The 21,048-nt window shown below is 38.1% G+C and overlaps 1 protein-coding gene across 1 annotated transcript; it reads left to right on the forward strand.

Moving 5' to 3' along the window:
• Positions 1-7,825: 7,825 nt before the first annotated feature.
• On the forward strand, positions 7,826-18,621 carry RIOK2 (RIO kinase 2). The gene is made up of 10 exons (XM_015849499.3): positions 7,826-7,921; positions 8,337-8,475; positions 9,346-9,462; positions 10,433-10,608; positions 10,963-11,051; positions 12,308-12,499; positions 12,902-12,994; positions 14,081-14,608; positions 15,083-15,176; positions 18,310-18,621. Exons 1-10 carry the CDS (start codon positions 7,856-7,858, stop codon positions 18,469-18,471), a joined length of 1,656 nt encoding a protein of 551 aa, XP_015704985.1. The 5' UTR covers positions 7,826-7,855; the 3' UTR covers positions 18,472-18,621.
• The last annotated feature ends 2,427 nt before the right edge of the window (positions 18,622-21,048 follow it).

The following is a 21,048-nucleotide window of genomic DNA, read 5'->3' on the forward strand; positions in this document are numbered from 1 at the left end:
TTTTGCTTTTGTTTTGACAGGCTTTAACATAATGTATCACCCATAACAAAGTCAAAAGGTTCCCGAGAACTGGATAGAGGTAACAATTTCTTTCTGCATAAAATCTGAGAAGTTACTTATATGGGTAAAGGGGAAGTATGCAACACTGCAGTGCTTCATCACAATAATACTGTTACAGAATGAATCCAGGTCATAAACTAGGATCAAAAAATCACCTGTCCAGCCAGCAGACAGTCAGAAGTGAAAGGAAACAACATGGTTTCTAAAAACAAAACAAAACAAAGAAAAACAACAACAACAACAAATTTAAAAGCCCTCAAACTTAGTCCAGATGAAGCATGTTAGACAGCTTGGATGATTAAAACCAGCAGCTGCAATTAGTGCTCTGATGCACTGCATCTTTCTGCTTCAGTGCCTCTGTGTTTCTAACAGGGCTTTTCTGAATAGAACATGAAACATATTTTTTCTTTATAATCTTTTTGACCCAAGGATCTCAGGGCCCTGTGATACTAAGGCACAAAGCTGTAAATGTTTTTGTAACACGCTGCACACAGACATAATGTACACAGACATAAAGTAGTCTTCAGGAATCTCTGTATCATACTCTCACTGATAAAAGCTATTCTGACGTCCTGTATAAACACAAAGAACAAAAGTGCATATGTAACCAAGTATCAGTGCAACAGTACAGGTCAGAAAAAGATCAGGTCAACAAAGCCAATTATCCTACTCAAATATACATTAAAAACAAACAAATTAACAACCACACCTCTCCCATCTAAGGGAAGAAATACAAATCTGTTCAAACCCAGTTTTGTTTTCAGCTAAGAACAACATAAAAAGTAAAATAAATCTAAACAATTGACTAACAGAGATTTCAACACAGGTTTTCTCAGCTTGATAGTAAGTATTACAGTACTGTTCTAGAAATGCTTCCCATTAGACTATTTCTGCCTCATATAAGACCTCTGACATACAGGTTTAACATATACAGGGAGGAAGAAAAGCACACTAACCCATGATTCCAATAATAGATGTGTCTGTAAAGTACATATGCATTTTCTACTCAAACTTAGCAGTTCAGTAGGTAAACAGTAAGAGATCTGCAGTTTGTTGAATGACTTTTTTATTTCTCTTCCAAGAAAATGAGAAGAGGGAAATTATTTAGGCACAAATTGTAACCTGATCTGCAGTTCAGTAGTGAAGTGTACCACATCTCTAAAGAAGACAGTCAGCTACTAACTCATACTATAAATCTTACCCAGGAGTCTACTTAGAAAGGGTCACAATAAATTTTAAAAAGGTGGCAAAATAATTAAAAATTATATTGATATAAAAATAATCTTGTTATCAGAAGTGAAAATTTTTCAACCTTGAAAATTCAGACAATTTTTTAAAATATGAAAATCCTCCTGCATATAAGATCACTAGTTCTGTCAGTTTAATCATCAGCATATGGCTGCACACTTCTGACAGAACCATCAGTAATTGGTAAATCAAAGCATGACAATTATTTACCAAGCTGCTCCTGATGTGGTTAAAGGAAGCCCTATATGCAAGCCATCAAATTCAAATATGTTAAATGTGTCAAAGTACTCCCACATTAGTTTGCTCAAATACCTTGAAGTAGAGAGCAACTAGTAGTTTGAAAGAAAACGTTTGCTATTTTAAACAAAAGTCCTTGCTGATTGCATTGTAGTTTAAAACAAACAAACAAACAAACAAACAAACACAACAAAAACAGGGTTCAAATTTTGCAGTCATGACCTTTGTGGACAATAACAAAACTTGCTATTCTGGAAAATATACTGCCCTCTACTGATCCATGTAAAATACAGCTAGTATTAGTAAAACATTAACGATCAGAGGAAAATTGCACCTTCCTCTGTTGAACTAGTAATGCAATTCCTTTCTCTACATAAACTTATTTTTCTGAAGGTCATAGAAATTGTCAATGGCTATAAAACTTCCAAATAAGAGGAGTAACTGTAAATAAATCAGAAGACACTTAAAGGAACCATTTGCAAGCAAATTTCCCTGGCTTCCACCTGCAATTTATTCTACTTTTTTGGCCCTTTCATAATAAAAAGGATTATGGTCAGTCAACAGCGCTAATTAAAATTAGTTAGCCAGTAATGCAAACTAGGGCACAATCTTAATTCTCTTTTTTCTTCAAATAAACTAAGCAAGGTCATTTTTATTAGTAAGAGAGGTCAGTCTCTGAAGAGTTCTTTGAACCAGTGGCCAAGATGGATGAATGCCATCTAGTTCCAACCCACCTGCCATGGGCATTGTTGTCACCCACTGGATCAGGCTGACCTGAATTTCCTTCTAATATATAACCTAAATCTCCCCTCTTTTAATTTAAAACCATTTCCCCCTTGTCTTATCAGTATGTTCATGTAAAAATTTGGTCTCCTTCTTGTTGATATGGTTGGACTAGGTGACCTTGGAGGTCGTTTTTGGTGGTCTGTACCTGTCTGCTGAAGACCAGTGGCAACACTGGAACATTGTTTCCTTGATATCTGGAGCTGTCATGAATGCACAAAGCTAAAAATAATTCACCCTTGTCTACTAGTTCATCCAAATTTCCCTGAGCTACTCCAATCCCAGTGTGCTAATCTGCCTGCTGATTGTTTTGATGTTCTTTAGTGGCTTGACTCTGGTGTATATGGGCATCTTCAAGACATATTTGTACAACTGTATTTTTCTTCCCAGGCAGCATCATCTTTCCATAATGCAACTGCCAAGATGGGTTTTTCCTCTGTGCTGACAGTTGTTCTGCTTCTTTGTGAAATCAACAGGGTCTCCAGATCATTGAAATCTTCCATGCCAGAATCTTCTCAAATTAATTTTTGTTTTTCAGCTATGTAACTCAGTTATTTTCATGAATGCGATTAGCAAAAAATACAGTCTTGCTAGTCTTTAAACGCTATTGACAGCAATTCAACAGCCCACAGCCACTTCCATGTTTTGAAGACAGCTTATAAATGGGAGAATGGGAAGGAAAAATGGATTGGATGGAAACTCCAAAACGTGTAAATTTAATGTCTGGATACATTCAAATCAATCATGGCAGAGTGGCACCCACTAGTTTTTAAAAATGTCTATTTCTACAGTTTTAGCATAAGTGCCTTACAAAGTAACAGTCTGTAAGTACTCTCCCTTATCTCCATTTTGAAAGACTTCTGAATGGCTAAGTTGCTCATCAGTCAGTATCAGAGGCAGACAACCTTATAGTATTTGGGATGAAGATAATAAAAGAAAGAACCAAGGTTTAAGTCTGGGTGAGAGAAGGATACAAACAGAACAGGATGAAATACATACAGGACCAGGGGAGAAACTAATGGTAGGAGGGAGATATATACATAGATGGATTGTCCACAAAGGATGAATGTCAGTCCCTACCAGGCCTGGACCTATACTGCCCACTTCTGGCATACTTTCCTTGCTCACCAAAAGGAACTGCCTGTAACCTATTTGTGCTTCTGCCACTCTACTTTGTAATTCTGTAAGAATCCATGGAGCCCATTATGAATAAAATCCCCCCTTTTTATTATTATTATTAGTTAAATTGATATTTAAACATTTAAACTCACTGTTTCCAGGAAACTGTGGATTCTTCTTTATTTTCAAGGTCCTCAAAACTTTTTGTTCCCAACTAAGTAATGATAGATATTCACTACTATATCAAACTTCAGTAAGTTCTATTCTAAATATGACAAAGTGACAGGAACTCAGGAAAGGAAGAAGTAAAAAGACAGAGCTAAGCAAAATAACTCACATTTTGAAAACTGTGATTTCTGGTGTCTGAGGTTTTCACAATCTCACACAAAGTGTAATACCAAAGAGCAGAAATGAAAAACAACTGAAGGCCCACACTATTCACTTACTACAAGTCAAAGGAAGATGAGTATACAATAGAAATAATATGAAATGAAACATGTAATCGAAATGAATGAAAAACATCCAAATACATCCATACAAACCAGAAACTCCTAAAATTCTGTTAAGATAAAGATGTACAAACTATTCTAGCCGCTCGTGACTTTAGGGATGCAAGTAAAAAATGCCCTCCCTTATTCCTCTACAGAAGCCCTCAGTGCAAGTGACCTCCAAAGGTTTTTGAGATGCATTAGAACAGAACTGTACTCCAAACTAGGGTTTAAATTCTTAACCGAGCAGCAGTGTATTTGAATACAATTAATAGTTATAGCTTGGGCCTTGTACTTTGATGCAGCATACAGTTCAGCTGTACAAACATCATCGAAAATATTCGTAGAACAAAAACTTCCACAGACAGTATTTTGAGAGAAAATAGTAAAAAAATAAAAAAATAAAAAAATAATAATTAAAAAAAAAATTAGTTGAGCTAACAACAATAGTTATGGGGAAAACTGTGTTTGCGCCATTAAATCAAGCTTGAAGTATTTGCCTTTCACTTCATCTTTTAATTCAAGGCCTCCTAGCATTCTGAACATTCTGTACATTGTGAAAAGGGATGAAAACGAGAATGGCAGGTTATTTTTAAATAACAAAGGCAAAATAACAACAACAACAAAAATATTGTCAGTAAAACACCAAGGTAAACAAGAGGAGCATCAACAAGATTAAAGTTGGGATCACAGCTCCACAAAATAAATTATTCTGTAACCACCAGAATCCTTTTTGCCTCAAAGCTGGAGAAACAGTAACACTAACAAAGCTTTGGTCTCTGAATGCAACACACTATTATTGCAAAGCAATGTCAAGATTGTCCTTGCACTCAGTATGAAAAACAAGAGGTTTCTCTTACACAATACATTCTACAATACTGGATTAGAATGGAAAAGTTCCCATATTATCAACTCTGAAAGTATTCACTACCCTGATTCAACAGCCTTTCAGGAGATTGTGTTCAGTCAAATTAGGGAATGGACCCTGGGTAGACCTCACACGTATTGGACAAGCTACAACTCTAATGGAAAGCGAGCTGTTCGACCACCAACCAAGGTTCATGAAGTGACCAAACATTTCCTTGAGAAGTGCCAAATGTTGGTTTGAAATTCCAGGTATAAACATGTAGGTAGCATACAACCACCACTGTGGGCTCCTTCTGCACACAGCAATCCTTTTTTTTTTTTTTTCCTACAAATTCAGACACCTTAGCAGTATCCTAAACTAGCAACTGTAACATTACCGCAGCCTACTCCCTAAGGAGCCCTTACTAATTTTTATTTGAAATAAGATATCTGCAGCAACAAAATCACTAAGCATTCATATTTATCTTGAGAACAGTAGTTTCCTAAAACTGCAATGAAAGAGCCCACTGTATGAACAGCACTGCTCAAACCTTACATTCAACTAAAGCTTTGGGGGATTTATAAGACTATCCTTAGAAGGGAAGGTGCAGCATTTGTACACTGGGCATATACTCTACTATTCATTAGAAAAGCTTTACAAACACCAAGCTCTTTCTGTTCCCACATTGGTCATTCACATACACACACACACACACACACATAAAATGGGTGAAAGCTGTAGTTCTTAAAAATATAAAAAATATAATGTCCCTGTATATATTCTTTTCAATATTAGCCAGGACCTTAGAAGTATGCTTTTCAGTGAAATGTAATCCTATTTTTTTTTTAATGTATTTATTTTTTTTAAAGCTCTTTTTAACAGTTATTTAAGTGTTGAAGTTTATTTTGAAACTCCTTCCAGAGAAATTTCATGGTCAATCTTCTGACTTTATGATCAGAAGGAGTTTTATGAACATTATGAAAGATTCATTTTTCAATTGTTCTGCTGAAAACTTAACATCCTATAAGCTCAATTTTCAAGGTGAATGCATGCAAGTTCCTAATACAGTTGTATGGTACACAAATTATATTTTATTAAGAGCATAACTGAAGATCTGCTGCAGTTAGAATCCTATCCAAGGCTGCAGAAGCTCATACTAGAGACAGACTCATGCTCCTACTAAGAGTCAATAATTAATTTCATTTTCAGACCTACTACAAGAGTATATTCAAACAGCCACACTCCTCCTCATTAGCTATTTGTGCATTAGGTTAAAGTCCTCTTTTTTTTTTTTTTTTTTTTTTCCCACTGAGATACACCTTACTTGGATACTCACATGGTCATGTGTTCCCAGTGTTTCAAGCAGATTTTACTGAACTATCTCATCTTTCGAGGCTGCTTGCTCAAGATACACCAGGGAGCAATTATGGGTGCACCAAACTAAAGATAAAATCTAGCTAAAACAAACATATCAAATTTATGCATTTAAGTCAAGAGCATTACTCACATACATCAACCGGCAAATAACATTGCACCTCTTTTGCATCCCTTTTAATACTTTTTTGAATATGTACTGCAAAAACTGAGGAAACAAATTCAGTTAAACGACTCCTGGTTACATTTTGTTTTTACAAATCAATAGCTCAGAGCACTGAGATTGATTAGAACAATTAGATGTTCCACATACATATATTACTCCTCTTTATTCCTCCAAAAAACATGTATAGCAAGAGAACCTATACAAATCACAGAATCACAGAATCACAGAATTATCAAGGTTGGAAAAGACCTAGAAGATCATCCAGTCCAACCATTACCAATACTTCCCAGCTAAATCATATTCCTCAACTCAACATCCAAACGTTTCTTGAACACTCCCATGGTCGGCAACTCCACCACTTCCCTGGGCAGTGCATTCCAGTGCCTCATCACCCTTTCCAAGAAGTAATATTTCCTAATGTCCAGCCTGAATCCCCCTGGACTTGAATATCTCCAGAGAAGGAGACTCCACCACCTCCCTGGGCAGCCTGTTCCAGTGCTCCATCACTCTCAGCTTAAACAAGTTCTTGAATGTAAAGTCTGTGACAAAAGATGTTGAATGATTCAAGCAGAACCACCCTAAGTAAATTGTTCTGTACCAGTCAACACAGGACAGAACAAAAGCTGATCAACAATTATTTAATAGAATCATAGAACAGACTGAGTTGGAAGGGAACCTTCCAGTTCACATCTAGTCCAACCCCTATGCTGTGGGTAAGGACATCTTTCACTACATCGCTTTGCTCAAAAACCTGCCCAAATTGACTTCCAAAGGCAGGGCAGCCACAACTTCCCTGGGCAACCTATTCCAGTGTTTCACCACCCTCACTGTGAAAAAGTTCTTATGTATATCTAGTCTAAATGTACACTATTTTAGCTTAAAACCATTGCTTCTTACTCAGACACATTCCAATTAATAGACTTTCTTATAAAGCATTGTTATAAATTGAAAGGCAGAAATAATTTAATCACACACTCACTGATGTCCTTCTACAAAAACAATGGCAGGACAACAAATCTGTCATTGATTTTACAGAATAAACTATGCTCTCATCATTGCAAGGTAGTATACAATACAGAACAGTGCTACGTATGCAGTAGCATCATTTCCCGTTTAGTAAGCACGAGTTTAGACTGCCTGCTCTCCTTTGGAGTGTTTGGAGGGGGGAAATAATATTCCAGCCTTCCCAGCAAACAGTTTTTCTGTCATTTTGCCTTTTAAAAATCTTGATAAAATAATCTAGGATCCCAGCACGCGGCAGGAATGGTGTCTTTATGCGCTTTCATCTCTTTTAGCCCGAGTCCTCCTTAGGGCAACAAAAGCAGCCCACGGGATAAGCTGCCCTTCCCCACCCCAACAGCCGAACCCGGGATTCGAACCCGAGTCATTCAGAGCGCCCCTGACTCACAGCCTCAGGCGGCTCGTGCGCATGCGTGTAGTCGGGATTGCGTTTCCGCTGGGGAAATCTGATCTGCGCATGCGCAGCGGTGTATGAGGCGTGCTGTGCGCGGACAGGGCTGAGCAGGAGCCGCCATGGGGAAACTGAACGTGGTGATGCTGCGGTACCTGACCAGGGAGCACTTCCGAGTCCTCACCGCGGTGAGCGGGGCAGGGGGGGGGGGCGTCTGGTCACAGGCTGCTCGACTGGCGGCTGTGAAGGTGATAGTGTGTATTAGGGGGAAGTTCTTCACTAGGGGAGTGGTTAGGCCCTGGAACAGGCTGCCCAGGGAGGTTGTGGATGCCCCGTCCTTGGAGGTGTTAAAGACCAGGTTGGACGGGGCCCTGGGCAACCTGATCTAGTAAAGGTGTATGTTTGGTGGCCCTGCCAGGCAGGGGGTTGAAACTACATGATCCTTGAGGTCCCTTCCAACCCGGTCAATCTGTGATTCTGTATACAAATGAGCAGTTAAATAAGTTATTCACCTGAGAGAAGTGGTTTGGGCTCGAGGAGGATCTGATGTTATTCAGCTGTTGAACACTGGCTAACAGACCTGTTTTTCATTTGCCCTTTTAGGTGGAAATGGGAATGAAGAACCATGAAATAGTTCCTGCCAGCTTGATTGCTTCTATTGCAAGCCTGAAACATGGTGGCTGTAACAAAATTTTGAGAGAGCTGGCGAAACACAGGCTCCTGGCTTATGAACGAACCAAAAGTGAGTTTGGTTTATGTGTTGGGCTCCTTCTCTCACCTTCTTCATGCTGTAGTACCGTTGCTTGGCACACATAGACATCTGGACCACTTGCTAACCTCATTTTCTGTGGGGTATAGCCTGGGAGCTTGGATTTGTTCAGCAATAAATGATATTGCTGTCTGCTCAACTGCTGATTCCAGTAGAGCTCATAGGCAGGAAAGAGGAAAGGAGAGCAGTTAAATCTCCTTGGCTCTATTACAAAATTGATGAAAATATGAAATACCTGTTGGTTAAGGTATTATTCCGGTGCATGCAGAAATCAACCCAAACGTGTTACGATTTTATCATAGTGCACAAACTGGAAAAGACAGTCATATCACCTGCACCTCAGTAGAAACAGTTACTGAAGTAGTTTTAGTCCATCCCACATGTCAAGTAGCAAGCCCCTGCCCATCTCCTTCAACCTTGTAGTTGCATCCCACTTTTGAGTTTGCATGAAATTTCTTCCCTTTTTTTCTCCGTTCTTCAGTGTTTTAAATGTTGATTTAGAGCCTCACAACAATCCTGAATCCCTGCTATATCTCCTAGGTAATTATCTTCAAAAGTAATGCCATTTCTATGCCATTTGGAGTATCATAACTGCTTGTGCCATTGAGGAGTTGATAATACGGCTTTTAATCTTTTATACAGTTAGCTTTTCTAAGAGTTGCAGGAATTTAAATGTTCCATCAAATTTGGCTGATACTTGCCAAGAGGAAATGTAGTACTTGAGTTATTTATACCATAAGTTGGAACAAGAAACTAGACTTAAAACTGGATTTTGTTGTTGTTTTTTTAAGGTACTGTGTCCGTAACAAGGAATGAAATGTTTTATAATTTGTTTTTATTTAGCGGTCCAGGGCTATCGGTTAACTAATGCAGGATATGATTACCTTGCCTTGAAAACTCTGTCTTCCCGGCAAGTCATCAGTTCTGTTGGAAACCAGATGGGTGTTGGCAAAGAATCAGGTAATTAAAAAAAACTATGTAATTTTTATTTGTTTATTTATTGAAGGAAGCATGTCAGTATTTTTGCTTGTATTTTGATAGGAACTTGGAAAATGTATCTCTGGATAGTCATAGCATTAAACTGTCACACACCAAGATCTGTGGCTCCTTTCATGAGGCTTTTGACTGCATCTGATTTATTTATCTTTTAATTAGTAAGAGCATTGTTCCAGTTTGACTATTTTGTCCAAATTTTGATTCATCGCTTAAAAAGGTATTTGCTGACAGATGCTAAATGTCTCATGCTTTGTGAATAATTTTGAACTATTTTATTAAAAAGGTAACTTCAGTTTTTATGTTCCACCCATAAAATAAAATAACGTAAAATACAATCAAAACTATTGGATTGCTGTCTTGGTTTCACTTTCACGTAGGCTGTAATTTGGCACAGCCTGTCTCGCTCATCATTGAAGAAAGAGAGTTGTTGTAGACAAATGGTAGAAATGAAATATGAACTAGTTGTTAAAATCAAGAGGTTGGTCCCTTGGGATTTGCTTCCAGTCAGTGGAGAGTAGGCAGCTTTTCCAGCATGTTATTAAGAACATGGGAGCTTGACATATAACTGTGTTTCCTTGCTAGGGAAGTTTATAGTCCCACACTGTACAGGTGGCCTGGAGAAATACCAGTCTATCCTGATTGTTGGAACCTGTAGTCAGAGAACTTGAATTGTCTCAGTTTTTCATGCCAGTTACTTTTACCTCCTGGTCTGAAAGATGTTTCAGATAACATCAGTATTTTTACTAATGGAGAACCATTATCTCTTCAACAAAAATTTTTTCCATCTTATGTCACTAACAGACAATACATAAATGTAGCTCTCTTTACTGTTGGACTAAGTGTGGTAGACCTTGCTATGCCAGAAATACTTTTTCATTATGGACTTGTCAGATACCAATTATTTCATAGATCTGTGTTGCTATTCCTCTTCTAGATATTTATATTGTTGCAAATGAAGATGAGCAACAGTTTGCAATGAAACTGCATAGGCTTGGAAGAACTTCTTTTCGCAGTCTGAAAAATAAACGTGACTACCATAAGCACAGGCATAAAATGTCATGGCTGTATTTATCCCGGCTAGCAGCAATGAAGGAGTTTGCCTACATGAAGGTAGGTGGCCATTTGCACAGTGTCAACAATTGGTGTAATAGACTGGAAGATACTTCTCATACTATCTTTTCATCACTTTGTATTTGTGGTACTGATAGAATTTATGCTTGTTTTCCTATCAGACTTAAATTATGCATTTCAAAGAACATCAATGCTGTACTTACTATGTAGCATCCAGTGATAAAATGAAGCCTTGCAACAAAAGTTGCATGAAACTGAAACAAGTTTTCCTAGAGGATTTCAGTTGATTGCTGATATATTTGGACAGATAACAAAGCTGACCAGTTATGTGCTTATGTTGGAGTTCAACATACATGTAATGTTTTATTTTTCTAATGTGTTGACTCTTTGCAGGCTTTGTATGACAGAAAATTTCCTGTTCCAAAACCTGTAGACTACAACAGACATGCAGTTATTATGGAGCTCCTTGATGGCTATCCTTTGTAAGTACTGAAGCTTGAATTCTCTGTTTCATAGAAACCCTAACGATTATAAGTTCAGTAAGGCAGCAGGGATTGCATTTTTCCTTATCATGTGAGTGAATTCTGACCACAGTAAAGCTGCTTAGCTTGCAGTGGCTACTGTCCTGGTTAGTTACAGCCTTACTTCTCTGACCAGTTTATCTGAATAAAAATGTATTGTTTATTCAGAGAAACTAGTGGAGTAGACTTAAAGTATGCATTACACTGAAAGAGCAGTGTGATGCAGATATTAGTCGTACAGCTGATTTCTATGCAGAAATTGCATATTCTGTTGTGTTCAGTACCAAGTTGCATATCCTCCGCATTCTGAGATCAAGTTCATGATGCATGCTGTGGCAATCTAGGTAAGATTACAGCTTTCCAATCCAGAGCTTGTGTTTAACAATAAAAGAGAGGGGGTAAGTGAGGGGAGTTGCTCTCTTTACTTGTATACTCTTTACTGTATCATGTATACTCTTTTTTTTTTTTTATAAGAAGAATACTTGAATTATTTGAATCTTTTCAGAGATTTAAAAAAAAAATAAAAATCTGTATGTGAATGAATGGTTTGGTTTGGTTGCATAGCTGAATGTATTTGATGCTCTACAAAATGTAAAGTAGCATTTGTGCTTATCCAGAGATCTAAAGTTTAACAGGCTAGAACAAAACAGTCTATGTTTTGATATGGTAATGAATATCTAAAATAAGTAGTTTAATCAAAAAGTGATTGTCTCAAAGTACAACAGTTGAACAGAAACATGGAATAAGTGCCTTTTAAGTAAGTGCCTTCAGTGTATTCTGAATCCCCTTTGTTTGTTAAATAATTCCACATCCATCCTTTAGACAGAGTGGTTTCATGTGGGCATCAGCGGTAGAGTTTTACCATGCTCACCCTGTTCTGCAGTTTTATCTGAAGGAGGTGCTGGATGAAAATTATTTCAAGTGAGCAACAGTCTCAGAAGATACCAGTTAATGTGACTTCCAAATTCAAAGAACAAGGGGTATTATATTTTATGATATAAGACCTGTCCCTCTAAAAAATATCACCAGTTAATATTTCTACCTGCACAAAAAAGTTCAGCAGCAGCATGTTTGAGAAGGGCATCACAATAGAGACCTCTGGAGTTCCTTTCTAACTTGAATTGTTCTGTCCTTTTGTGAGATTTAAGTGGTATAGCTTATCTGTATCTGTTAATCAAGTCCTTCAGGGTTCAGAATATTTTATTTGAACTTTACAGGTGCCAGGTGCACCAAGTGGAAGATCCTGCCTCTGTCTACAGTGAATTAATGGATCTAATTGTAAAACTTGCCAATCACGGTTTGATTCATGGAGATTTCAATGAATTCAATCTCATACTGGATAATGATGACCATGTCACTATGATTGATTTTCCACAGATGATATCAACATCGCATCCAAACGCTGAATGGTAGGTTAAAAAGTTAATGGTATTTTCAGAACAAGCAGGTTAAGTTCTGATGAAAGCAGTCAACTGTGCCTCTTTATGTTCGTAACCTGCTTCTCCTTCTACCGTTTTTATCATGTGTCCCAAATAACATTACAAGTACAGTTTGATTTATGAATGAGTGGAAATATCTAGGATAAATTTATAATTAATTGCTCCTCAAAGAGAGTGATTTATTTTGGTTAAGGAATACCTAGTAATAAACTGTATGCTATTCAGCTAATTAGCTTTTTCTCTAGGTCCCTCATAAGCCATTAACTTGCAAATAAAATGGGTAAAAAGCAAGTACACGATAAGATTTTGTCATTCCAATAGATTTAACGACTTCGATTCTTTTTTTTGTGTGTGTTTCTGTCTTTTTTACAGGTATTTTGATAGAGATGTTACCTGCATTAGGGAGTTCTTTAAGAAGCGCTTCAACTATGAGAGTGAGCTCTTCCCAGAATTCAAAGACATCAGGTAGAAAATGCCAGCTAAATCTGGGTTCCCCAGTCTTTGGTGTTTGTGTTAGCTTTATGAAAAGAGCTGATGCCTGTTTGAGATGTTTACAGGAGAACTGGGAAGGGGGAGAAAAGCCAAATTAAGCTATTTGAAATATTTTTGTTATTTTCACAGTAAGAAGGTTTCCTGCCTTCTTTGCTTTCAGTTACTAAAATGGTAACCAAAAGGTAACATGCCTTAAAATGGTTTGCTTTCTCCTCTGCCTTCCTGCTTGCAGCTGAGGGAAAAAGATCAATGCCAAACCTTTATCCAAATGGTAAATACAAAGGAAATGTTACAGTGATGCAAAATCAGCTTCTCCCACTCTTAAAAGCCTTAACTGTTCTGACATATTGAGTATTAAAGTAGGTTTCAATTTTAAATTTAATTTTCAGAATGGTAGCAAACATGGTGACTTCCTCCTCAAATATTGTCTTTAAAGTTTAAACATAATGAAAAAAATCTACAGTGAGGGTGGTGAGGAACTGGTACAGGTTGATGTGATGGATACCCCATCTCTGGAGGCTTTCAACAGGAAGATGGATAAGGCCCTGGGCAGCCTGATCCAGCTGTGGTGTCTTTGTTCACTGCAGGGGAGCTGAACTAGACAGCTCTCAGAGGTCCCTTCCAACTTGAAGCATTGTATGAGTCTATGAAGTTTTATTCATAATACTGTTTGTTATTTTGAAAAGTAAACTAATTTTTTGTGTACTTTGAGAGTGAAGCTGTTGCAGTGGGTATGTTTTCATGTCATTCTGAGGATTGTACTTACATAACTGTGTCAGTGCACCCTTTACTTTTCTGTTTACACACTTGTCATTTAAAACCAAATAATATTTACATTAAAATGAAATTATTTAGGTAAATAAATATTGATGCTCTGTGGCAGTTTGCTCCTGTTATGCCACATTCTGCTAAGTATTCAAAGCCCCATGTTGTCTCGTATGTTTCAACAGAGTACACACTTCTTTAATGTTGTGGTAGTTAGAATTTATTTTATGGCACATCCATAGCAGGATGATTTAACGTATTGAAAGAAAACCTACTTTTACTGCTCACTTTCAGGAGAGAGAGTTCTCTTGACATAGAGATTGCTGCCAGTGGATATACAAAAGAAATGCAAGAAGATGATGAACTACTTCACCCATCGGTCTCTGATGAGGATGATAATACAGCAGAGGTATCAGAATTTGAAGAATTTGCTGAGAGTAACCTCAGATTCTTCAAAAGTAATCAGGAAGATAATGCAGAATTAATACGTGAAGAGGATTCTGATAGCAGAACCTCTGAAGATGCAATGTATCGTAATGAAGAGGCTGATGCCACTGAAACTAGTGAAAATCTACAAAAATTGAGTTTGTCAGAGTTGAGTTCTGCCTTAGATGAGGTTGAAGGGCAACCTGTCCACTGCAAATCCAGTGAAGATGCAGAGAGTTGTGTAACTGTGTTTTCTGAGCATGAAAGGGTGCTTGAAGGTACCTCGGAAGATAAGGCAACTCAAGGAGAGTGCTGCATTGATAAGGACAACGAAGGTGATGAATGCCCTGATCTGGTTGACTTGTCAGCTTTAAACAGGAAGTTTAAGCCTTTCAGGTAAATAATGTTCTTTACTGTCTAAGTCTGTGTTTCCGGCACTGCATTCCTGTAAATGAAAATTTTTCAAGTACTTAAAATGCAACTGCTCTTCAGCCACCATAGCTCAAAGTGCAAACTAAACATTTAATTTATTCTTAAGATGGTGCATTGATATATTTCCTGATAACTGGTACTGTATGTGTAAGGCTTCATATGTATGATGCAGCAGTTGTCCTGTCCTGTAGTAGTAACAGGCTGCTTTATGTGTGTCCACTATGAAGTGCCTGTTGTGCAGTGGTTCTTCCTTCCTGTCATAAATGCCTGTGTTGAACTGTTAATGTTTCAAATAGAAATGTTCTGTAGTACTTAGATGCTTTGCTAGCAGTTTTCAAACTGTATCTCAAAAATATTATGGCTAAAATGTGACGATCACATACGCAATAGGGTGTTAATTTTGCTAGGTGGAATAAAACATTACCTTGCATATTTTAGAAATGAAGATAGCATGCCTCATATTGCTGAGAACAAGGCAAGAACAAGGACCACATCAGTCAGCAGTCTTGGGAGCTGTTCAACCATTCCACCGGTAATTATTACTGTTATTATTACGTTACTGTTATCTAATTAACTCTTAAATTTCATGTTGATTTTAGTATGTATTTCTAAAAATACCATTTGGAATTATTTGGTTTTCAGTGATTACTACCATGTGCATGTCAGTTACATGGTCATAGACAAATGGCACTGATAATTTTCTAATTGCTGACATGTGAATTATATCCGACACTTTACTCCATTTGTTGCTCTTTGTTCTGTTACAAAATCTCTGCGCTTGTGTAAGCGACTTTAATTTGACAGTAGCAAGTGTAAGTCATATGATCTGTTCTTTCATTTCTTTTACTAAAAATGAACTCTGCTCCACAATTAATGTTACTGTATTTTAGAAGTGAATATTTAAGTGAAGATTTAACCTGCTCTGTTGAGAGATTTCTTCCTGTTTTTCTGAAACATTTATATTGACTCATTTTAGTAATGGTTTCTTCAATGATTTGAATTTAACTTCCAGCATCATATAAATCAGGAGGCTTTACAGCAGAATCTAACATCTTTTCTCCAACCACAGTCTGTGCATTAGTCAGTATGGCTACCTCTATTACATTTTAAGAAGTACATTTCCCTTTTGAAGGGAAAAAGGGACAGTTATATGTGTAAATAAACGTATCAAGAAATGGCATGCTTGGAAGTTGTCTCAAGACATTTGTACAGGACTTCACATTTGTTAGTCATTCAAATTCTTAGTGTAGAGAATGGCTTTGTATCTTCTTAAGGAGACAAAGAATTGGATTTGATTTGTGGAACTGGGTAAAGAAAAGCCAGGATGACCTACTAGGAGTTCTTTAATCTCTGGGGTGTGCAGTCTGATGTGTTTTTTCAGTTGTTGGATTTTTATGTATGTTTGGTTTTGCTTGTTTTTTTCCCCCTTAGTTTGCTAACTGAAGTATGCAGAATTGCTTTACATTTCTATAGGGGTTACTTGAAATTATACTTCCGTTCACCATTAGGTGGTAGCAGTGGTCATGATGTAATTCTCGAAACCTGTCAGTGTTTGGAGGGTGTATGTTTATTCTGCACATAAAACTTGTTAGAAAATGTTCAAATGACATGGAAGTACCTAATATTCTCTTCTAAAAGAAACATAAAAGCACTTTGTCAGGAGAGGGCTTTCAAGAGGTGCAGCCATATAAACATCCTGTTTATCCAGTTTGCCAGTCATCCCATTTGTATGTTCATACTCTGAGTTAAATGATGTTTCTGCCTGTTGATAAGTCTTATTTGAAAGTTTGAATGCTAGAAGTAATTAGTAGAACTAAAGGGAGAGTATGTATATGAGCTATTTGTAACATAAGGACATGATTACAAAACTAAAGTGAACAAAGGCACTGCAGTAGGGCCCACTGTGACTGCTGCTAGTGCTTCTCTGTTGTTTATACAGCTTTCTCCATGGAGAAACATATTAAAACAGATTTTCATATTGAACACAGAGAAGGACATGCATAAGTAATAGTGGTAATAGTAGTAGGTATGGTCATAACTTGGAGTATGCCAAAGCAAAAGCAGTATGAGTTAAAGAAAATAAAGTATTCCAGACAAAACAAAGTGTCTGGCTGTGCTTGTAGAAATCTTCTAGGGACTTCTCCCATTTTATTAAAGGAAGAAATGTGAACTATCAGAAAAGTAGCAAAATGTAAATTTTTTTACTCTGAATTTTTTCTGGTTTTGATTATAGTTAAGTCTAGGATGGTGGAAAGACAAATGGGACTTGCATGTTGAGGTTAAGCAGTAGAATTCTGCACGTTTACATTATGGTTATATATCAGAAATACCTGGTATTTGGTTTTTTTGCAAGATTTTGTGCTTGAGCTATGAATAAAATCGTTGCTTGCTTCAGTGGGAGAAGGAGAGAAGCTGCCTTTAAGGGCACTATCTGTAAAAAGCAGAGGATGGCATCTCTTTTGCTGACAGAAGGAAAACATTAGTGGACCAGTTTTAGCTAATTCTGTTAAATTTTCTTCAGGAATTTTTAAGAAATATTTTTAAAGAGAATAAACAGATAATTTCTAAAGAGCTCACTGTTAAATTCTGATGTGAAACAGACACAGCGTAAACAAGATTAATGTAATGTATTGCTTGTTGATAACAGTAGAGAGCAGCAAATTACTGAAAGCAAACTAAAACCACCTTAACCCCACTCAGCCAGCATATGTGAAGGTGCAGTGGGTGCTGCAGTCAGCCCATGACACTTCACTTCCCCTGGTCCTCTCTGGTCCCTCTGTGCTCCTGCCTCATGTGGGACCCCCTGAGCTGTCTCACAGGCTGCAGGTCTCCCAGCATCAGTCTGACACAGCTCTGTGCCTTCATGTTCTAAATGACAAATTTACAGCTGTAACTATTACATGATGGATTGATTTTTACTATGGATACCTTTTGCCATCACAATGCGTAGTAGAACTCAGAATGAAAACAGGAGTAAATAGTATGACGTTTCTTAAAACTACTGTAGTTGTTCTTTTGTTGTTTGTCTTTTTTAATTGGTCTGTTGTAATTCAGGCACTTAACGCTGAGCTAGATAAAATGCTACTTATTAGCACTATCACTAAAAGAAAACAATAGCGCAGGTAATCTTATACCCCTTTAGATGCTGGAGCCTTGAACAGCGTAGCATCAAACTGGAGTCCAGGCCACACGCCCACCGTGTGGACCTCTTCTGTAGCAGAAGTTGTCCCCTTTCAGTCAATCAAACCATAGTCAGACTGTCTTATATGGAAACACCTCCGTTCATCATTTCTGCTGTCACAGAGAATAATGTTTTCATGAGAACTTCTTGCCACTTTATTAGGTAAAGGTGAAGTTACACAGCAGTCATAACTGCTGGTACCAGCCAGGGGCTGCCTGCAGGCTGCTCTGTTACGAGGAGCTGGCTGAGATTGCCCTGAAGCACAGTGATCTATGCAGAACAGCATAAGGCTGAGGGCTGAAGGGGTCAGGCTTGAATACACTGAGTTTAACCCTGGCATGGATCACCGGCTTGTCACATAGTGGCCTCCATTCAGGATCCCTGCTGCATGTCCGTGTTAGTAGTGAAAATACAGGATCACTGTGCTGTGTCTTAGTATCAAATGCTTTTCAGACAGTTCTGTTAATGAATTCTTTCTTTGTAGGAACTGGTGAAAAAGAAGATAAAACGTCAGCTGACAAAACAACAAAAGTCTGCTCTGAGACAACGACTGCAGAAAGGAGAGGCAAATATTTATACCAAACAGCGTCGGGAAAATATGCATAACATTAAGTCAAGCTTGGATGCAGCCAGTTTTTGGGAATGATTTATTGAAACTACTGTAAACATCAAGAAACAAATAGTACATACAGTTGAAAGAATGTTATTAATAAGAAATATTCCTTTTATACAATGGAGCAACAGCTCTTCTGTACAACACTGTTTTTCTGGAAGCTAATAAATATCATTCTCATTCCTCTGGCTTTGGAGAATTTTCTTTTGTGCTTCAAGTTAAAACCACTGACTGTAATTTAGGTGTGATCTTTTAACTATAGAAATTTCCAACAGTATCTTGTTTGATTTTTCTGTGCTTATATAGGTTAAAAATCTTCCACTTGGGTTTTGGATGTACCTGTGCAGTTACCAATAAATTTAATTCCTTTAGTAACTCACATATAGCAGTGAGAACTGTGAACTTCTCTTTTCAAAACTACTACCCTGTCCTCTATTATGTTACATCCCAGGGTTCTGAAGACCTAGAAGATCAAATGCTTTGATATATATCTGCACTCGAGATGTGAGGTGGAGCCTTCCTGCAAAAGGATAATGTGCAAACTGCACATCTTCTATTTGCCTGGGAGATATCAGGAACTGGAATGATGCTTTAGATGTTATGCGCACACATCTGATGCTATCTGTTCTACTTTGCCCCTTATACCTGATAACTCAGGCTGTAGTAAGTTGAAGAACTACATGATTTGCTCTGTCTTGAAGCATGCTCTTGATTTGAGAGCTTCTAGCTTTGGCCTTGCTGTTACAATACAAAAGCTAATATTGCCAGCATCTGAACGTGAAACCATGGCAGGCCTGTGATGAGATGCAAGAGATAAATGCTACCTGTAGCATCACAGCTGTGGGAAAGCCTGGTGACAGAAGAAAGTCCAATTAAATCTTGGATGTAAGTGATTGCAATCAAGATACACAAGCCTATTTCCTGATGCAGAGCTCATTTTTTCTGGAGCAGAAAAGAGACCTAAGTTAATTTAATTACATTTCCGTTTCAAGCATCAAGGGGGAAAAAACATCCTTCATGTTTCCAGGCTGTTGCCTATTAAGAGGTTGTTTCAGTGACAACAGTATTTCAGTTGCAGCTCTTTGCCTAAGATGTGCAAGCATTTTTTGGCTTCTCAGTTTGAACTTTTTGCAATGAATGAGTTCTTCCTAGTGCACAACCTTAAGTCTGTGTTGGTAATGGGTTCCAAAAGTACACACAGGCTGTCCTGTTGGATTCAGCTCCACAGAATAGAAGGGTTGATGGAAATCCTTGCTGTTTATTTTCAAAGCATTCCTTTAAAACATCCATTAACCGTTTTAAAGGTGCTCTAATGGATGGCTGTAAGTTATCATTTCCATTTACTGGGGTTAGTGAGGGAGGAACAGCCTTGTGGTTACAGCTTGATATATTAAGCTTTTTTTTTTTTTTCCTCTTCCTCTTTTTTTTTTTTTTTTTTTTTTTTTAAAGCAGCAGAATTCCAGAAATATCTGAAGCCATCGAAGGTCACGGCAACGTTTACACTCAGAGTGAACTTCAGAGTGCTATTAGAGTAGGCTTGAGGGAATGCAGTGGTTAGGACAATAGCGTTATTGACTGTCTGCAAGTTCGCTGTTCAGCAGCAGGGAACGTGCATGTGGGTTATAACAAAATCTGTTCAGTGTATTTGGGCAGTCATAATGCTGCTTCCTTATCTCATAAGCAAAAATTAAAAGTGAGGAGTGGATCTACGCTGTATAGTGTACTTGCTACATGCAATGTGATAATGGAGGTACAAGTTTGTGTCGCAGTTTTCCATCCTAAAATAGATAAAAGTAATTGTTAGGGAATGTGGAAGGAAGGACTATAGTAATTAAATACTTTCTTATGGCATTTTTTCCAAACCAGGAGAACTTCACAGGAGCTGAAATAAAAGTGTTCTGTACCATCAGTGCAGCCCTGATTGGTGCAGCTCATGGCTGATACATAGCTGTGTGTGGCAGCACTGTGCGTCCTTCAAGCTTTTGCCATTGCATCTGTGCCTCTCCTGTCTGGAGTGCTCGTTGAGGCCATTGCACTTTTCTTTTGCTCGTTAGTAGTGTAACTCGCCGTGTATGGAGTGAGGAAAACAGATTCAAATTCAGTTACCCTAATACACCACAAGTTTAATTTCACTATTTCAGTTTATTTTCTTCTGGCTATTAATATCAAAGTCCCATTCCTGCTACAGGACCAAAGGAAGAAGATCATAGTTACTATGCGCTGCTTTAATTCCTCAGCAGAATTCTGCACACTGCTTCCAAAACGCTGCATGTGGAGCAGCTTTACAACTCAATGAAGCATCACATTTTCGATCTTATCCTACAATTTGAGAGCCTCGGGGAGTGAGGGGGTTTCCTCGTTCGCTCGACATAAACCCGACACGGTCCTTATCCTGGTGAGACACAGGTCTCTCCCTTCCCAGCCCGCCGGTGGTTGTGCTTCTCAGCATGGAGCCGCACACTGAACGTGCCAGCCGGCTTTGCAGCTCCTCAGCGCAGCGCACGGGGAGGTGGGCCCTTGGAGTGCCTTGGAGTTTGAGGCAGCGCCTGATTGGGAGACGAGGTGGAGATTCCTCAGGAGCCCGGTGCATCAATGAGCTGCTGCAGGAAG

Source organism: Coturnix japonica, chromosome Z (genome assembly GCF_054131305.1).
Source record: "Coturnix japonica strain WE chromosome Z, WE-NBRP24, whole genome shotgun sequence".
Lineage (NCBI taxonomy): Eukaryota > Metazoa > Chordata > Aves > Galliformes > Phasianidae > Coturnix > Coturnix japonica.